Source organism: Doryrhamphus excisus, linkage group LG17 (genome assembly GCF_037039965.1).
Source record: "Doryrhamphus excisus strain RoL-2023G ecotype Guam linkage group LG17, RoL_Dexc_Guam_v1.1, whole genome shotgun sequence".
NCBI lineage: Eukaryota > Metazoa > Chordata > Actinopteri > Syngnathiformes > Syngnathidae > Doryrhamphus > Doryrhamphus excisus.
Genome location: NC_136373.1, coordinates 16,295,909 through 16,313,564, shown reverse-complemented (window position 1 = coordinate 16,313,564; position 17,656 = coordinate 16,295,909). Strand labels below are relative to the sequence as shown.

General features: G+C 44.5%; 1 protein-coding gene across 1 annotated transcript; it reads left to right on the top strand.

The window, feature by feature from the left end:
• Nucleotides 1-163: 163 nt before the first annotated feature.
• Nucleotides 164-17,239, top strand: tbrg4 (transforming growth factor beta regulator 4). The gene is made up of 21 exons (XM_078798031.1): nt 164-1,311; nt 3,883-4,071; nt 4,152-4,331; nt 5,042-5,883; nt 5,967-6,215; nt 7,004-7,123; nt 7,280-7,379; nt 7,450-7,530; nt 7,601-7,731; nt 7,801-7,869; nt 8,540-8,832; nt 12,122-12,548; nt 12,613-12,933; nt 13,820-13,994; nt 14,080-14,237; nt 14,304-14,414; nt 15,143-15,287; nt 15,375-15,629; nt 15,714-15,825; nt 15,920-16,034; nt 16,822-17,239. Exons 1-21 carry the CDS (start codon nt 1,098-1,100, stop codon nt 16,921-16,923), a joined length of 4,389 nt encoding a protein of 1,462 aa, XP_078654157.1. The 5' UTR covers nt 164-1,097; the 3' UTR covers nt 16,924-17,239.
• Nucleotides 17,240-17,656: the final 417 nt, after the last annotated feature.

The following is a 17,656-nucleotide window of genomic DNA, read 5'->3' as shown; positions in this document are numbered from 1 at the left end:
TGTCTGTAAGGACGATACAATTATCTTGGTACTTTTAGATACAAACTGTACAGACTATAAAGTACCGGTACATAGTGGTGGGCAAAAGCTTTCATTTCAGTGAACCGGTTCATTCAGTAAAAAGATCCGTTCATTTCGGTCAATTGGTCGTGAGCCTGTGAGCCGGTCAGCCGTGTCGAGTCAGTCCGTTCACTAACGTTCACATGTGTTCCGACTCAACATCGCAAACAACACGTGATGACTTAATGGTGTGTCGGTTATGAACGAACGGGTCAAAAGAACTAGTTCTTTTTTGTGAACGGAATGAACGAGGTCACCGAGTCAGTCTCGGTCTTTCAGTCAGCTAACCCCACCCACCCACAGAGCGAGTCGCGATGATAGGATCAGACTGGCAAGCACGGAGATAGTCCCGCCCTGCAAAAGGAACGGTGAACTGACTCTCCAGCCAATCAAAAAAAAAAGCATTTGCAACTGAACGGGTATTTTAGGAGCGGTTCGTTCAATACTCCCTTTTGTGAGCTATACCGTGAGCTGCACTGAAACCCAAGTTGTGCGTGTCGAAGATGGCCTGAAACGAACGGAGGCGGTCTGTGCAATGCCCTGTCTGTTTCTCTGCAGGTCGCCGTCGGAGTCTTTGTCAAGGAAACGTGCACACGCTTTTGGCTCCAAGCGCCCTTTGGCACTCCCCGCACATGCTCTGCAGGCACGCACACGCAAATGTTGCACAATCTGAAAGCTCCAAACACCCTTGCGGCCACTGCAAACACAGTTACCGAATAAGTCCAACCCTCACCTTCAAAACACACACACATCCGCCCTCCAATTATCCCTTTTTTTTGGAGCTGGCTGTTCATTTTCATTTAGCACAAGTCACACCGAGGATTCCATCTGCATCATTTTTGCTGAATAAACCTGCAAAAAGCACAATGGATGGAATCATTTTTTTACTACCATCAGGCAGTTGCAGGTGTGGCGGTGTGCCCTCAATCAATGTATACTGTAGGTACTTTGTGACTGATGAATATATGGATGCTTTATATTCCCATCTAGGGAGATAATAACATTTTAACTGGACAAAGTTAAATAGACAAGCGGTAATGGAAGGACTGGCGGCTTCAGAGAAGAAGCCAATAAAGGACGCAAACAATGGCAAAAACGAGAGAGACGATGCGGAGGAAGCGGCGGACGAGGACGCCACGCGTACTCGGATCCCCTTGCACCGCTGGGTGATGCACGGAGCGGTGATGTTTGGCCGGGAGTTCTGCTACGCCATGGAGACTGCCTTGGTCACACCGGTGCTTCTCCAGATAGGTAAGGATTTAAATATTAAGTTTCAACACACATTTAAATTAGTGGCCCGTCAAGTTATGCGAGTCGGCTGGATGCAGCGTCATGTGACTGCAGCAAAACACCTTATAAGAATTAACCTAAGTACACAAGTATGGTTCCTTGCAGGTTAGGAGAGCAGATGATTATATAGAATATGCACCCATAATTATTATGGACTTAGGGGCCCACATAAAAAAACACAACCTAATGGTGGAAATAAACATTGTCCATTTTGTCACATTAATATATTCTTAGCTAAAATAACAACAAGTCAATGGCACATTGCACCCTGAGAAAGCACTATACAGTTATTGTTTACTTTTGGTTCAATGCACGCGAAAGGTTCTGTTGACACTGCTTGCCAGGTAAACAGAAACCTGATGTAATAAACTCACACGAGTTTATTACATCATTAATATATTGCTACAAATAGTTAAACCATTAAAAGCCAACCCAGCCAAAGAGGTTGTTGACTATCCCCGGCATGCGTACTGCAACACGTGTCACGTTAACCTGCACGCCCAGCAATAGCTACGAGCTATGTCCGTGGCAAACCGAACAAAGGCATTTTTTCCTGGTATGTCAAGAATGTCCAGCACAGCACATTTCTCTCTCACCGTCTTTCCCCGTGTTGGCAATATTGGGAGAAAGATCAGTTAAAAAAAAAAAAAAAATGGAAGAGGCCGTTTCCTTTTTCTAACTTTGCAATGTTATGCAAAATATGCAGGAGTCCACGGATTAGTTTCTCTGTAGTCTTGTTATTTTCCTCTAGTGTTTTTTTAGTGTAATGTACCTTTTAGGCTCATGTCAGGTGGTAGAAACGCATTTGTTAACGATGTCATATGACGAGATTGCGGCTAGGGGAATACAAATTAGCTTTTCAACATTCAAGGTACCGCAAATATACCGCGTACCGCGATATTGTGGTACAAAGTAAATAAATATTCATGTGTTTTTCCTGTGTAAATAGACCATAACACATATATCACTCATCACAAGTCAGTAATTATTTAAAATATCTAGCATATACTGTTAGACATTTTTATATTTTTATCTCTTTATGTTTCACTGATGTTTTGGACGCGTTAAAATTTCGCACTTTTTTCATCGGCTCTTGAACGCACCGTAGCTGTGTGCTCTGGCTGCACCATGACTCCGATCACGTCTGTTCATGGATCATCTTACATGATCATGTATTGGCGGTGAGTACCTATACATTTTATTCTTTCAATGTGTCTTAATATACTAATATATTATATTAGTTATATTATATTATTATATTCGTTCATCACGAGGGTCGCAGGGGTGCTGGAGCCTATCCCAGCTGTCTTCAGGCGAGAGGCAGGGTACACCCTGGACTGGTGGCCGGCCAATCACAGGGCACATATAGACAAACAACCATTCACACTCACTTTCATACCTATGGACAATTTGGAGTGGCCAATTAACCTAGCATGTTTTTGGAATGTGGGAGGAAACCGGAGTACCCGGAGAAAACCCACACATGCACGGGGAGAACATGCAAACTCCACACAGAGATGGCCGAGGGTGGAATTGAACCCTGGTCTCCTAGCTGTGAGGTCTGCGCTCTAACAACACGACCGCCGTGCCGCCTATATTATTATATAATATAGTTAAATACTAAGTGTTGCGGCATATTTTTGGTCATGAGTAAACAATGGCGATTGAAGAGAGAATCTTACTGATTAATAACGGTCACTTTTATTGCAAATGTTGATCTGAAATCAGACAACAGAATCGTAGTGGCAAGTTTGCAGTCCAAAAAAAAAAACACATTTCCTTAACCGCCATAAGGTTTTCATTTGTGCAAAGGTGCTGCTCAAACCAAAAGGGGCAAACTCGGAAGCGTCTTTGTTTGGCCTCTGCCATGCTGTGAAAGTGTAGCTAAACACGTTGACTCGGGGGGGGGGGGGGGGGGGGGGGGGGGGGGGGTGGGGGGGCGGAGACCTCAGCGGAGGAGGAAGGCAGCGTGGGTAACATGTTCTTCCCGTGAGAACCAGCCAGCTGACTGGCTTGGAATCCAATCGAGATGAAAACAAAGCTCCACTTCTCTAGAAGGGATGGAAAATTTTGGGTTTTGTTGTTTTGCTGGAGCGAGAGTGCCTGGCTTTAAATCTGCCAATGTGAGCGCGGCGCATATGGCAGGCTCATCACGGTCACGCTTCGTCACGATTGGTTGCTATTTCTGTCCTATTAACCGGTCACCTCCGAGTTACTGGTTCTCTCGAGGTACCCTGGACTTTGCTTTACATCAACAGACGTTGTTTCACCTTAAATGGCTGACTCGGTTGAAGTTAATGCACAACAAAACAATGTTGAAATCCAATGTGTTGCAAGACATCAGCTCAAAGTTGCGTCATAAAGAAGTGATTCATTGAAAGATAAACTTTTGATTAAAATACCAAGGATGCTACTATTGAACATCGCTGCCCTGTGATGGAGACCGGAATGGTAGACAAGGTTCCGTTGTCAATATCAACCGTCCTATGACTCGCTCGTCTTGAATGAATCGTTGTATTGTGTGCGTTTCAGGCCTTCCCGAGCAGTATTACAGTCTCACGTGGTTCCTCAGTCCCGTCCTGGGTCTCTTCTTCACACCTGTGATGGGCTCAGCCAGCGACCGCTGTACGCTGCGTTGGGGCCGCAGGAGGCCGTTTATACTCGCGTTGTGTGTTGGCGTCCTGCTGGGTATGGCATTGTTTTTAAATGGATCCTTGATAGGTGGGTGAAAAGTCGCAAAGCACATTTCTGTTTGGATTGTCCGCAGCCTGATCATTTTCCGTGTGTGTTTTTTTTTCCAGGCCTTTCCATCGGTGACCGTGCGGGAAGCCAACCAATAGGGATCGTTCTCACCGTTTTAGGAGTGGTGGTGCTGGACTTTTGCGCTGATGCCTGTGATGGACCCATCAGAGCTTATCTTCTGGATGTGGCTGACACAGAGGAGCAAGATATGGCGCTAAATATCCATGCCTTTTCTGCAGGTAACTTTTCCATGCATAACAAAGCATCCATCGGAAAGGCATCAATGACTTATCATGCTGTAGGAAAGGAAATATTATATAAACAAAACAATAGCATTCCTTTGTAAATATTCGGGCGGCACGGTGGACGAGTGGTTAGCGCGCAGACCTCACAGCTAGGAGACCAGGGTTCAATTCCACCCTCGGCATGCGTGGGTTTTCTCCGGGTACTCCGGTTTCCTCCCACATTCCAAAAACATGCTAGGTTAATTAGCGACTCCAAATTGTCCATAGGTATGAATGTGAGTGTGAATGGTTGTTTGTCTATATGTGCCCTGTGATTGGCTGGCCACCAGTCCAGGGTGTACCCCGCCTCTGTCGCCCGAAGACAGCTGGGATAGGCTCCAGCTGATTCACTTCACATTCATTCATTTTCTATCGCTTATGTCCATAGTTAACTCAGAATTAATCCCATTTAATCGTAGATAGAAATAAGTTTTTATCTATAATATTGTAGGAGAAACCACTTTGTGGTAAACAAGTCGATGTAGTTGCACATAAAATTTTATGTTTAAAAAAAAAGCTGCGTATTAGCTGGCCAAAATGCAATAGGGGTCCCAGGATTGACCCCTGGGGAACCGACAGCTGGGATAGGCTCCAGCAACCCCGCGACCCTCGTGAGGAAAAAGCAGTAGAAAATGAATGAATGAATGTAAATATGTCCTCTCCAGGTCTCGGCGGCGCTATTGGCTACATGCTCGGCGGTCTGGACTGGACCGGCACAGCTCTGGGTCAAGCTTTTAAGTCACAGCAGCAAGTGCTCTTCCTTTTTGCAGCCATCATCTTCATCACCTCCGTCATTCTGCACATGTTTAGCATTCCCGAGAGGCGCTTTGCGCCGTCGCTGCAGCGTAAAGCCACAAGGAGAAGGGAATCGAACAGCCAATCGTCCTCCAGGCCTGTAAGCCACACGCCACCTCTTCTGGACATAATCACAGAGGAGGACGCCTCTTGCAGAGAGGACGACCAATCAGATCCCGAGCCCAGGGAAATGGACTTCCTGGTTATGGAGCGAGTGCGTAGCAAAAGTGATTCGGTTTTAGCCATGCCAGACACGACAATCAAGCTGGATCCTGATCTGGACCCGACGCTCCAGCTCTTCTTTCCAGAGGTGCACCATGTGTTACCCGAAATCCAGGAGGGTCCGCAAGATTCTTTTAAACCTTCAGACGGCGGAATTGCGAGCACACCCAGACTTCCAGACGGGATGGCGGTTGTGCATTCCGGAGATTCAGCCTTTTCCGAACTCAACGGTCACACAAATAGTCCATCCTCTCCGGGCTCACACGTGAAACCAAAGGTGAAGGAGGTCTCTCACGTCTGGTTACGTTGCGGTGAGCATCACTCATCTTTTTTCCCTTCCTCCCTGGAGCAGACCAAGCTGTCTAACGGCCTCAATGCAGGCACGGAGCGCTGCAATTCAAACAAAAGCCACACCTCCAATAAACCCGGCACCCGCCTCCTCAGCGCCTCCACGTCTCCGCGGCCACACAAGCACACTTTCTACCGACAAGTAATTTTCAAAATGTCCTTCAAAGTCAATTATTCATTTAAAAAAAAAAACAGACTGACATTCAAATGTGTTTGATTCCTTAGCCGTCTTTCACGTTCTCGTATTACGGACGAGTGGGATCGCATCGCCACAGACTGCGACGGGCAACCGCCTCGAGCCCTCAGCCCATCACCACGTCCCGCAGTCTGAACGACCTGAGCGATCTGCAGCGGCGAGGAGACAGGAGGGACTTTCAGCTTTCCACCAGCAGTATGTCCTCGGAGGCCTCCAGCAGCGACAGCCAGTCTGACAAGGGCACCACTGTACGGCTGCTCTGGCTCTCCATGTTGAAGGTTAGGAAAGGATGCAAGGACATTTTCATATTTATATTATAAGATGCTAAGATATTATATACTGTATATTTCAAGAAATGTGTGATATAGGTCGAAAAGATTTCCCCATTTTTTTTTCAAATATTTAAACTTTTGTAGGTTTTCAATATTCTGTCTATTTTATGATTTTTCCCCCCCAAACCTAATTTTCCAAAAAATGGCAATATATATTATGACTTCATAACAATATGTTTTTCTAATATGTTCACTTTTATGCTACAAAAATGACACTATTTTCACAAATTATGGCTGTTTTTTTTCATTTGAGTTTTTTTTTTATTCAACTATTTCCACTTTTTCATGTAGTTATGATTTTATTCCCATAATATTTTGACTTAATTCTCATAACATTACTTTTTTCATAACCTACTTTTTGTTGAAAATTACAAAATGTTCAAAATTACAAAATTCATAATATGATGTCTTCAAAAGAATAATGTCTTTCTTCTTCTTTTTCTCATATTATTATATTAAATTTATTAAATTTTTAATTTTATTATAAATTATTATTAAATTATTTTATTACATTTTTCCAACTTTTTTTGAAAATCTTTATTCTTGTAAAATTAATGCACTTCATTTTTTTGTCCAAATATATTTATAGCATATGCCATGGACCAATAACGAGACAGCTGGGGGCCGCAGTTTGGACACCCTTTAAATACTTTAAATATTGATTCCAAACAAGTCATTATGTTTTTGTTTTGCGAAATAATAATAATAATAATAATGTCCTTTTCATTCTGCAGATGCCGAAGCAGCTGTGGAGGCTGTGTGTGTGTCACTTGGTCACATGGTTCTCCTACATCGCCGAAGCCGTCTTCTACACCGATTTCATGGGGCAAGTCATCTACCATGGAGACCCCCAGGTACCCCCGGACGTTGTTTTCCTCTTGGATTTATCATATTTTTTGGTACCCTCACAGCTTTTGATGATGATGTAAGAACACAATATTCCGTGTGACTTGATAAATCGTTTTTTTTTTTTAAATCAGACGGTATTGAATGAGTCAATGTTTCCCCAGGCGCCAGTCAACTCCACGGAGTTCCAGAATTATAACAGCGGAGTCCAGATGGGGTGCTGGGGACTTGTGGTCTATGCTGCAACTGCTGCCGTCAGCTCAGGTAAAACCGCACACGTCCCGTGAAAGCATGTCACGTTTCCACGTTACCAAATCATCCCCGGATTGTGCAGCCATCCTTCAGAAATACCTGGATAACTTTGACCTGAGCATCAAAGTCATCTACATCGTCGGCACCCTGGGCTTCTCCATAGGTCAGACACGACGAAAGCGTAGCCGCGTGTTCAAGTCCCCTTCACATACCCCTCCCGTTTCTAACCTCAGGAACCGCCGTCATGGCCATCTTCCCGAATGTCTACGTTGCCATGGTGATGATCAGCAGCATGGGCGTCAGCTCCATGAGCATGTCTTACTGTCCGTACGCTTTACTCGGGCAGTACCATGAGATCAAAGAGGTATTCACGCGGAATTGAACACAATTTCCCGAGCGGACGTCACATCTCCTCTGCGGTTTCCTTCCTCAGTACATCCATCACAGTCCGGCCAATACGAGAAGAGGGTTCGGGATTGATTGCGCCATCTTAACATGCCAGGTGAGTCCATTTAGCTAATTTAGCTAATTTAGCTCTCTTTCCGAATGACCTTTCCGAAAGCGATGGTATCCATGGAAAGGAATATTCCAATCGCGTGTCTACATGCGCTGCTATAATCAACCAGAATAGTCAATGGGGCATGCCCAGTAAAATGTAAACACCAACATCACGTGATACCGACTTCCCATTTTTCAAACAACCATTCACACTCACATTCATACCTATGGACAATTTGGAGTCGCCAATTAACCTAGCATGTTTTTTGGAATGTGGGAGGAAACCGGAGTACCCGGGGAGAACATGCAAACTCCACACAGAGATGGCCGAGGGTGGAATTGAACCCTGGTTTCCTAGCTGTGAGGTCTGCGTGCTAACCACTCGACCACCGTGCATCCCTACTTGCATTAAATATGCAAAAACTGGGATTTCTAATCATGTAATGGTTCATATTTCCAAATATGACATCCATTTACATAACATGTGATTTAGTTATCGTTTTTCATAAAGAGATTTAAATCCCTACGTATCGATAAACTATTTAATCTGGGATTAAATGTGATTAATTATGAGTTGGCTATGGACAAAATGAAATATTTCAACGTATTGCCAATCGGAAACATTTGTGTACGTTTCGAATAACGACCTTGTGTCTTATGGTCTCTGTGTCCAGGTCTACATAAGCCAGATTCTGGTGGCGTCAGCATTGGGCGCCGTCATCAAGGCCGTGGGCACCGTGCGGGTCATTCCCATGGTGGCCTCCGGCAGCTCTTTCCTCGCTTTCCTGGTTGCCTGTTTCCTCGTCATTTACCCCGACGAGGAGCCCGAGAAGGACCGGGACTCGGACCGCTTGTCCGTCGAGGCGGACCAGAAAGGAGGGAAAATGGCTGACAGATTGTCTCTGCAGAAGCTGAAAGACGGAGACGGTGTGAAGAACAGGAAAAGCGTGAACAACGAGCAGATGTTGTAGAGATCACGGAAAAACGTGGATGGATTTGCACGGATATGTCGCGTGTTCCGCTTGCGTCATCTCTACCTCAGCCCAAGGAGTTCTAACGTGGGCTCCGTTGGAACACGGCTGATAGAAGGTTTGGGCAGAAACCGGCTAAGGGGAAGCACGGATAGCACTTTGTGTCTCGTTTCTCACCTGACGATGCTGCAGTATTACACAATGCCTTCTAACCGCTCCATTGGACAATCACTTTGGCTTCCTCTAATCAACCTAATCTTAGTTTCTACCATATCTTACTTATTGTGTGGAAATATGGGCTCATAACTATAAAAGCAATCTTCACTCGCTAAATGTACTGCAAAAAAGGTCAGTAAGGATAATTCATAATGCCGCCTACAGAGAACATACTTATTTCTAAAATCACAAATACTCCAACTTGCTCATATAGTTCATCTTCAATCAGCTAAAATATTGCATAAGGCTAAAAATGAGCTATTAGTTAAAAATGTCATCCGATACTTCTCTACAAGAGAGGAGAAATATGATCTCAGGGAAGAAGTACATTTGAAACACTTCTATGCTAGGACGACGTTAAAAAGCCATAGCATTTCAGTATGTGGAATCAAACTATGGAATGGATTGAGTAAGGAAATCAAACAATGCACAACGATGAGCCAATTCAAGAAACAATACAAGTAGTTGATGTTTGCTAAATACAAGGATGAAGAGTCTTGAACCAGTCATGATGTGCTATATATATCACTATATTGACACTTACTATGGTACCCATTATGTCATTGGATGCTCATATCACCTCCTACTTTGGTACGTGACAAAAATAAAAATGAATTAAATAAAACTAAAATAAATCTCAAATAAATAATTAAAATAAAATCACTTAAATTATATTAGGAAAGCAGGAAGTGAACAAATGTAACGGTTACTGATTGTAAAAGTAACAGATGGAGGGGTAGGGTTTAATAAAACTAAAACTAAAATAAAACTAAAATAAATCATTAAAACAAAATAAAATAAATCACTTAAACTATGTTGGGAAAACAGGAAGTGAACAAATGTAACAGTTACTGATTGTAAAAGTACCAGATGGAGGGGTAGGATTTAATAAAAATAAAACAAAAATAAATCATTACACAAAATAAAATAAATCACTTAAACTATATTAGGAAAGCAGGAAGTGAACAAATGTAACAGTTACTGATTGTAAAAGTACCAAATGGAGGGGTAGGATTTAATAAGCTCTGCTTCTTACTACTCCTTTTGGACATGTGGAACTGTGAACTGATTATGGGATGCATTCAATTGTAATCTGATGCATGTTCAAATGAAATAGAACCATTACCATTATCAGGACCTCATGGAAAACATTTATTTCCACCGTAGCTTAATGTGCCATTGTTTTGTTTTTGTTTTATTGACGTGTGCTATGTTGCTGAGAAACTATCTTTCATACTATGACTCCAGCGGCATTTAACCACAATGTGAAATGACACGCTATGCCACTTGTTTCCCGCACAATCATTATATTCCTCAAGGGACTTTCTTTTACCTCCTATCGAGAAATTGAATCATATTTTTCTGCCTTAACATCAAAAATCAATCCCGAGAAATATGCAATATGGAACGGCCAACCTCTCCTCCTATGCAGGCTAACAAGGCCAAACGTTACTGGAAGTGCCTTTGACTTCAGAAGTCATTGTGGTAGCATGGTTGGCGTTCAAGTGCTAATAATGTGGTTTAATGCAGCCATCTTTCCTCCAATCAAGTGGCCCACTCAGGATAGAACTCCACTCACTTTTGTTTTTGTGCCACCAAAGCTCCTAAGGTTTCTTCTAACGAGCAGTACTACTGGAGGACACGTCAGCATCTTGTTGTGTAACTGCTGTAACAGGGTGTTGGTGGTAAAAGATCATCACTAAAACCTGTATTCTCTTCCTGTTGAGTTAGATGTGGATCACCAATGCTTTTGATTGGTTTCTTTTTTGCTGATGTACAGATTTTTATATACATTTTTTTTAGTTAATGATTAAAAAAACGCTGAATTCAGTTACAGTTGTGGGTCATTTATTGACAAATTGTTAGTCTGGCTTAGCTGTCTTGTAGACTATATTCAATAGCAAACATATTTATACCAAAACATTTATGAATATAATAGGAAAAATACACATTAAACAGCATTAAGATGTTTAATATTGTAAAAACCATTTACATTGCTATATGGCGACCAGTCAACTGAACGGTCGCAGCAACACTTGGACGCTCACGCCCTCTGCTGGTCACTAGACGGAATAGCAAGTATGTTTTGTAACTACGTCACATTATGGCTGCATCTTCATGCACGTGGGTTGTGTTCAAGTGCAGCTCGATTATTTCTCAGTCGAGCCTCGCTTCAATCAGATTACATAAGATTAATTTTAATAACTTTCATTCTTCATAAATAAACGTAACCACTACTAAGCGTAGTACACTGGCAGCATTTGTTGGTTGTAATTAGTAATTTACATGTGTTATTATGCCTTAAATATTTATACAGGGTGTGGAAAATAACAATGCTCTATTGCGGTATGATAAAATAAACGAAAAAGAGCAAATGCATTGAATTCAAAATGAATACCCACAAAGTAACTAGATACAGTACTCCAGTCCTGTAGGGGGCGGTATTACTCATTTGCTTTAGTCGACGATTAATGTTCAACAGAAGAACAGCTATATTATGTTAATTTAAAAAATGCTCGTCAAAATAATTGACTAAAACCAAAAAAATTGAAAGCTACTTATTTCTTTTATTTTAAGTCCACGAGCGTCCAAAATTGACGTAATACTTCCGTCTACGTCATTTCCCCGCGACAGCCCCCTCTCGGCACACTCTTCCATGTGAAGCGCTTTTAAGCAAGTATGTCATTCATTTTTCACATGAATTGTGCCTTTTTGTGACGGCCGACGGTGCTGCGCTTCGTCGCCGGCGGCTGTTGTTTGCAAAAAGTCCCGCGAGAAGAGGCGAAAGTGCTGCTTTGGGAGCTCTTCCTCTCCGCGACAAGGTCAGCATTTGACGTTACGTGACGGCTCTGCCGGAGACTCTTGGGGGTCCCGTTTAGATAACTCCTTGTCACAGTGGGACAACATGGAGTATATGAGTTCGGAATGCTTTTTATCACATTTTGGTGAATTTTGCTGACGGTAATAAATAATTGTGTTGTCCTTTGCCGTTTCAGTTTTAATGTGGAATGGTGTCTTGGGACTGCTGAATAGTGGGAACGTTCTCTCCAAAGAGCCCGGTGCCGCCTGACCTCATCACTTCACCGCGATGGCGACCCGTTTCCTGGGCAGGTACGCCCGCCTCCTGTGTCGGGCCTCCTCCCAGACTCCAGCCGCCCGCCCGCCCCCATCAGCAGCCAGGATGCTTGAGCTGCAGAGGACTCGGTGTTGCGCTTTGGTGTCCAAGAGGTGGTTGTGTGACGGCAGGCTGATGCCGAAAGACGACGCTTTCCCGATTATGCCGATTCGCACGCAGCTGGATGAGACGGTGGAGAAGGCGACGGCGCCGGAGGACATTTTGATCGCCTGGGAACAACACGGGGGAAATGCTAACCAAGCTGCTAGTACTCTGTTGGCTTGGATTAAGTTGGTGCAGAAGACGGGGGCCAGGTTTTACCAAGACTCATCAGGAATGGACTCAAGGCTGCGGGACATCATGGATACGATAACGGAGCACGTAAGGAATTTTAATTCGCTAAGCGGCATCAAACACGTGCTCATGAGAGTTGTTTCTCTTCCAGACGCCGTCCGTGTGGAACAGCACCCTCGTGTCCGTGTTGCGAGCGCTCTGGGTCATGGGCGTCCCCAACTCTGATCCGGTGTTGGGTTCCATCCAAACCGAGGTCATGTGGCGAATCCGTAGGCTCAACTACAAGCAGGTGGCGTTCCTGGCCGAGTGGGGGACCGGCAGGAAGGGGCAGCAGGACGTGGCCATCGTCAACGCGGCGCTGAAACAGTTGGAGCTACGCTGGACTGAAATCTCCGATGCCAAAACCGTCAGCGCGCTCATCGCCAAGGGACAATACATGTCGCCGACGTTGATGGACAGGCTGGAGGACAAGGTAGGTCGCATTTGGTTGGAAGACTGAAGCGTCTCAACGGCGGTCCTTTCGCCCTAAGCCAGCTGGGATAGGCTCCAGCTCATCCCTTACGTTGGGTAAAATAAATGTAATTAAATAATATATGATCTCTAAAATAAGCCTGGTACTCTCTTCAGTTGAGTAAATATAGTCCGAATGTCTGAATTCTAATATTCACCGGGATAGGCTCCAGCATCCCCGCGACTCAAGTGAGGATAAGCGGTACAGAAAAGCAATGAATGACGTCTACAGAAAATTAAATAGCACTGGTACTCTCTGCAGTTAAGTAAATCATTACAATCGAACCTCGGTTAGCAAAAATGTACACCAAAACATAGCCTTGGTTAGTGTACAGTATGGTGCCTCCATCTGTCCTTCCTTAATGTGTTTTTACTATAAACGCCCTTGTTAGCATATTTAGCTAGCTTAAGAAAATGGCAACTGGAAGTTACGTCACCCGTTGATGATGTCATCGGCAGTTGACTCTCAACAATGTTACCACAAAACACGTTTTTATATTTTTTTTTGTTTTGTTTTACATACTTTCACATGCTTAAAATATTTAGAAAAATATAATATATATAAATATAATATACATGTAATATATAAATATAACAAATAAAAGTGATAAATGTTTGAGGTTACTTTTATCTTCATTTTATCTTAAACTGACGCAACTGACACCTCCTTCCTGTTTTGTCATGAGTTATTTATTTTTAGTTACTGGAGAAATAACTCGCAGCAAAACAGGAAGGTGTTGATCTCACTGCCACATCATGTCTTCGGGAAGAGTCATGAAAGAAGGTAAACTATATTGTTTATATCGACAGTAAATAAATGCTATTCCTTCTCTTATCTCGCTCGCTAGGCTTTGGAGCTCGCCGAAAGCTTTTCAGCGGAAGGAATCCGCAAAGTGTGCGTGGCTTTGGCGACCATGGGCCGCAGATCTGTGCCCCTCCTCCGGGCGCTGTCCTACCACCTCCTGCAGAGGCCGTCGTCAGAATTCACCACGTCACTAATACTGGATATGGGCTTTGCATATGGTAGTATCATAATAACACATAACGCATTTATATGAGAGATATTCATGCTTATTATTGTTTGGTGAAACATCTGCTGTTTCTCCAGGGAAGCTGAGTTTCCACCAGTCTCAGGTGTTTCAGCGAATGGCATCGGAGTTGATGCCCAAAGTCCCTGAACTGACGTCTAGTGACGTCACCCGCTTCGCAAAGTCCCTGGGCTTCCTGAAATGGCTTCATATCCCGCTCTTTGAGGCCTTTGCCGAGGTCAGAAACGCAGACGTAAAGATCAAGATGACGGATTTTTTACATATGGATATGTTTCCTTCCCAGCACTACGTGGAGCACGGAGAGAAGTACAGCACTCTGCAGTTGTGTAACCTGATCATGACGTTTGCCAGACTGGGATTCCAGCCTAGCAAAGGAGAACAGTTCTTTGATAAGGTACTCGCCAATATGGTAGAAAGCTAACATGCACTCCGGATTATTGATGGGTATTAGCGTAGATTAATCGGTCGTTATGAAAATAAGATCTGGTGTCAATTTGTTATCTGTGGAAAGAAGACCCATCTAACCTAGCGACTATTCCGGGCCATATTGGGATTGTTGTTGTTATTATTATTATTTTTCATTCATTCATTTTCTACTGCTTTTCCTCACGAGGGTCGCGGGGGGAGGCGGGGTACACCCTGGACTGGTGGCCAGCCAATCACAGGGCACATATAGACAAACAACCATTCACACTCACATTCATACCTATGGACAATTTGGAGTCGCTAATTAACCTAGCATGTTTTTGGAATGTGGGAGGAAACCGGAGTACCCGGAGAAACCCGGAGAACATGCAAACTCCACACAGAGATGGCCGAGGGTGGGATTGAACTCGGGTGTCCTAGCTGTGAGGTCTGTGCGCTAACCACTCGTCCACCGTGCAGCCCCCAAAAGTCAGTTTCATTTCATTAATTTTCTACCACTCATCCTCACTAGGGTCACGGGGAGAACATGCAAACTCCACACAGAGATGGCCGAGGGTGGATCATTATTATTATTATTATTATTATTATTATTCCGTCCCTCATACAGTAACAACAAAGTACCAATGAATATTTCTATTTTCATTCACAAGGTTTTGATCGTTCATACTCCATATTGTGCTTTGACGTTGTGTTCAGGTTCATCCCGTAATGGAGGGCTCCCTGTCAGGCCTGGAGCCCTTCCTGAGGACGGACGTGGCCTGGTCGCTGTGTGTGCTCCAGCAAGCCAGGCCCCACTATCTCACCCCCCTCATGCAGCAGGGACACGTCGCAAAGCTCTCAGGTCGGAAGCGCGTCATAACCGAGTGCCACAAGGTACATTTCCGTTGCTGTAAGTGTGATGATGTCATTTCCCACACCCACTAATCAGACGGCAGTCCTGCTCGGGTGGAGAACTACCGGCTGAAGCTCCTCCACCTCGCCGCCACGCTGCACTTGGAGCATCCCGAATCCTCAGAGCCGGCAGCTACCTCATCCGTCATGAACGCTGCCGCGGCTGCTCCGGCCAGTAGCTCCTCCCTCTCGCCACTGCAGAGCAGCCTGAGAGAGGCTTTGCACGCTTTGGTGGGCGGGAGGACGGACATGCTCCGCACTGGGGTCAGCACCGTTTATGGATGGACTATTGGTAAGGGGGGGGCGACTTCCATAGTGTCCCAATATGTTGATCCATATATGGATAACTAGATGTTTGCTTGTTTTTCTGCTCCAGAGGGGGAGGTGCTAATCGACTGTGACGTCAAGCCTATTGAATTATCAAAGATGACAGCTCCTCATCTTCTAGGTGGGGGAGGACAGCAGACGCTACCTGAGGGGTCACGACGGTGAGTCCGCTCCTGTTTTATTTCGATTCCACATCTTCATTATCATTAAGTCTTCATTCGTCTGAAGTCACGTTGCTTTCTGTGTTGTGTTCAGGATCGCTTTCTTGACTTGGGAATTCCCTAACTTCGGCTCCAAGAGTAAAGACCTGCTGGGGCGCTTTAGCATGATGAAGCGACACCTGCAGCTAGCTGGCTTCATCATCGTGGATGTACGTCCTTTTTCTTCGTCTGTACAATGTCAATGATTATGTCCATGGGCTGCACGGTGTTGGAGTGGTTAGCACGCAGGCCTCACAGCTAGGAGAGCCGAGTTCAATTCCATCCTCGGCCATCTCTGTGTGGAGTTTGCATGTTCTCTCCGGGTACTCCGGTTTCCTCCCACATTCCAAAAACATGCTAGGTTAATTAGCGACTCCAAATTGTCCATAGGTATGAATGTGAGTGTGAATGGTTGTTTGTCTATATGTGCCCTGTGATTGGCTGGCCACCAGTCCGGGGTGTAGCCGTCCTCTTGCCCGAAGACAGCTGGGATAGGCTCCAGCTAATAATCTTTCATTCATTTTCTACCGCTTATGTCCATAGTTAACTCAGGATTAATCCCATTTAATCATTGATATAAATAAGTTTTTATCTATAATATGTAGGGAAACCACTTTGTGGTAAACAATTCCATCTGCAACTACATCAAACTTTGTTTAAAAAAAAAACTGCGTATCAGCTAGCGTAAAGGCAGCATGTACAGACTGAACAATATGAGTCGCAGGATTGACCCCTGGGGAACCCCACGGATCATAGCCATTGGGTTTCAGACATGGTTACCAATTCCAACCAAGTACTTCCTGTCCACCAGATGGGATTTGAACTCGTTTAGAGCAGTGCCAGAGATTCCAACCCAGTTTGTTAACCTCTAACATGTCAACCGTGTCGGAGGTCTGAGGAAGACTGCCGACTATCCAAAAATCCAAATAAATGAACACGATGCCTTTTGTGTTTCAGGTTCCATATTACGAGTGGCTGGAGCTCAAGACGGACCGTCAGAAGTTGGCGTATCTGAAGGACAAGCTGGGCAAGGCCGTGGCCGAGGACATGGCCAAGTGAGCCGGGTAGCAGAAGCACACGTGTTCATATTGCAGAACAGCGCAGCATTGCAGAGGAGCTCTCTCTCTCTCGTCCCGGTGAAATAAAGACACATTACATATATTCAGCGTGGTTCCCGTGGCAACGTGTGGGGCTTTCCCTGTTTCCATGGAGATGGCAGCAAGAGTTCTGGAGTCAGAAATAAACCCGACAGCGAGGGCTTCAAGGTTTTAAGTTGCCGCATCTGTGAAGGACTTTATGATATCTCCAATTGTCCAACATGGAGGAGCTTTCAGTGGATGCTCGTAATTCAATGAATAAAATATTTTATTGCTAATCGTGTCGTCGTGTGTTTTTCCAGGAATTATGACTACAACAACAGACACGCCTCCCTCGCGGCGTGGGGGCGTCGCTACTGTTATTGGCAAACGTGAAATTAAAGCAGAGTGAGTGCGAAACTAAAACAATGACCAGCCTGTATGATGAACTTCAGTTCAAGGTGGGATAGGCTCCAGCTCACCTATGATCCTGAATTCTACTGGGGTTGGGATGAGGTCCCCAAACCTTTGCCACCAAGATTTGCATAATTCCACATTGATATATTTGCATTATAGGTGTCAAAGATCCAAAAGGAGGCTCTTCGACCTAATTACTGTCGGCAAAGAAAGAACCCAAACACTTCTCTGTCCTCTGTAACAATGCCGTGGGAAGTTCTGGGTTGCTATAGCAACTGCCCTCGCTGGTCATTCTTAGT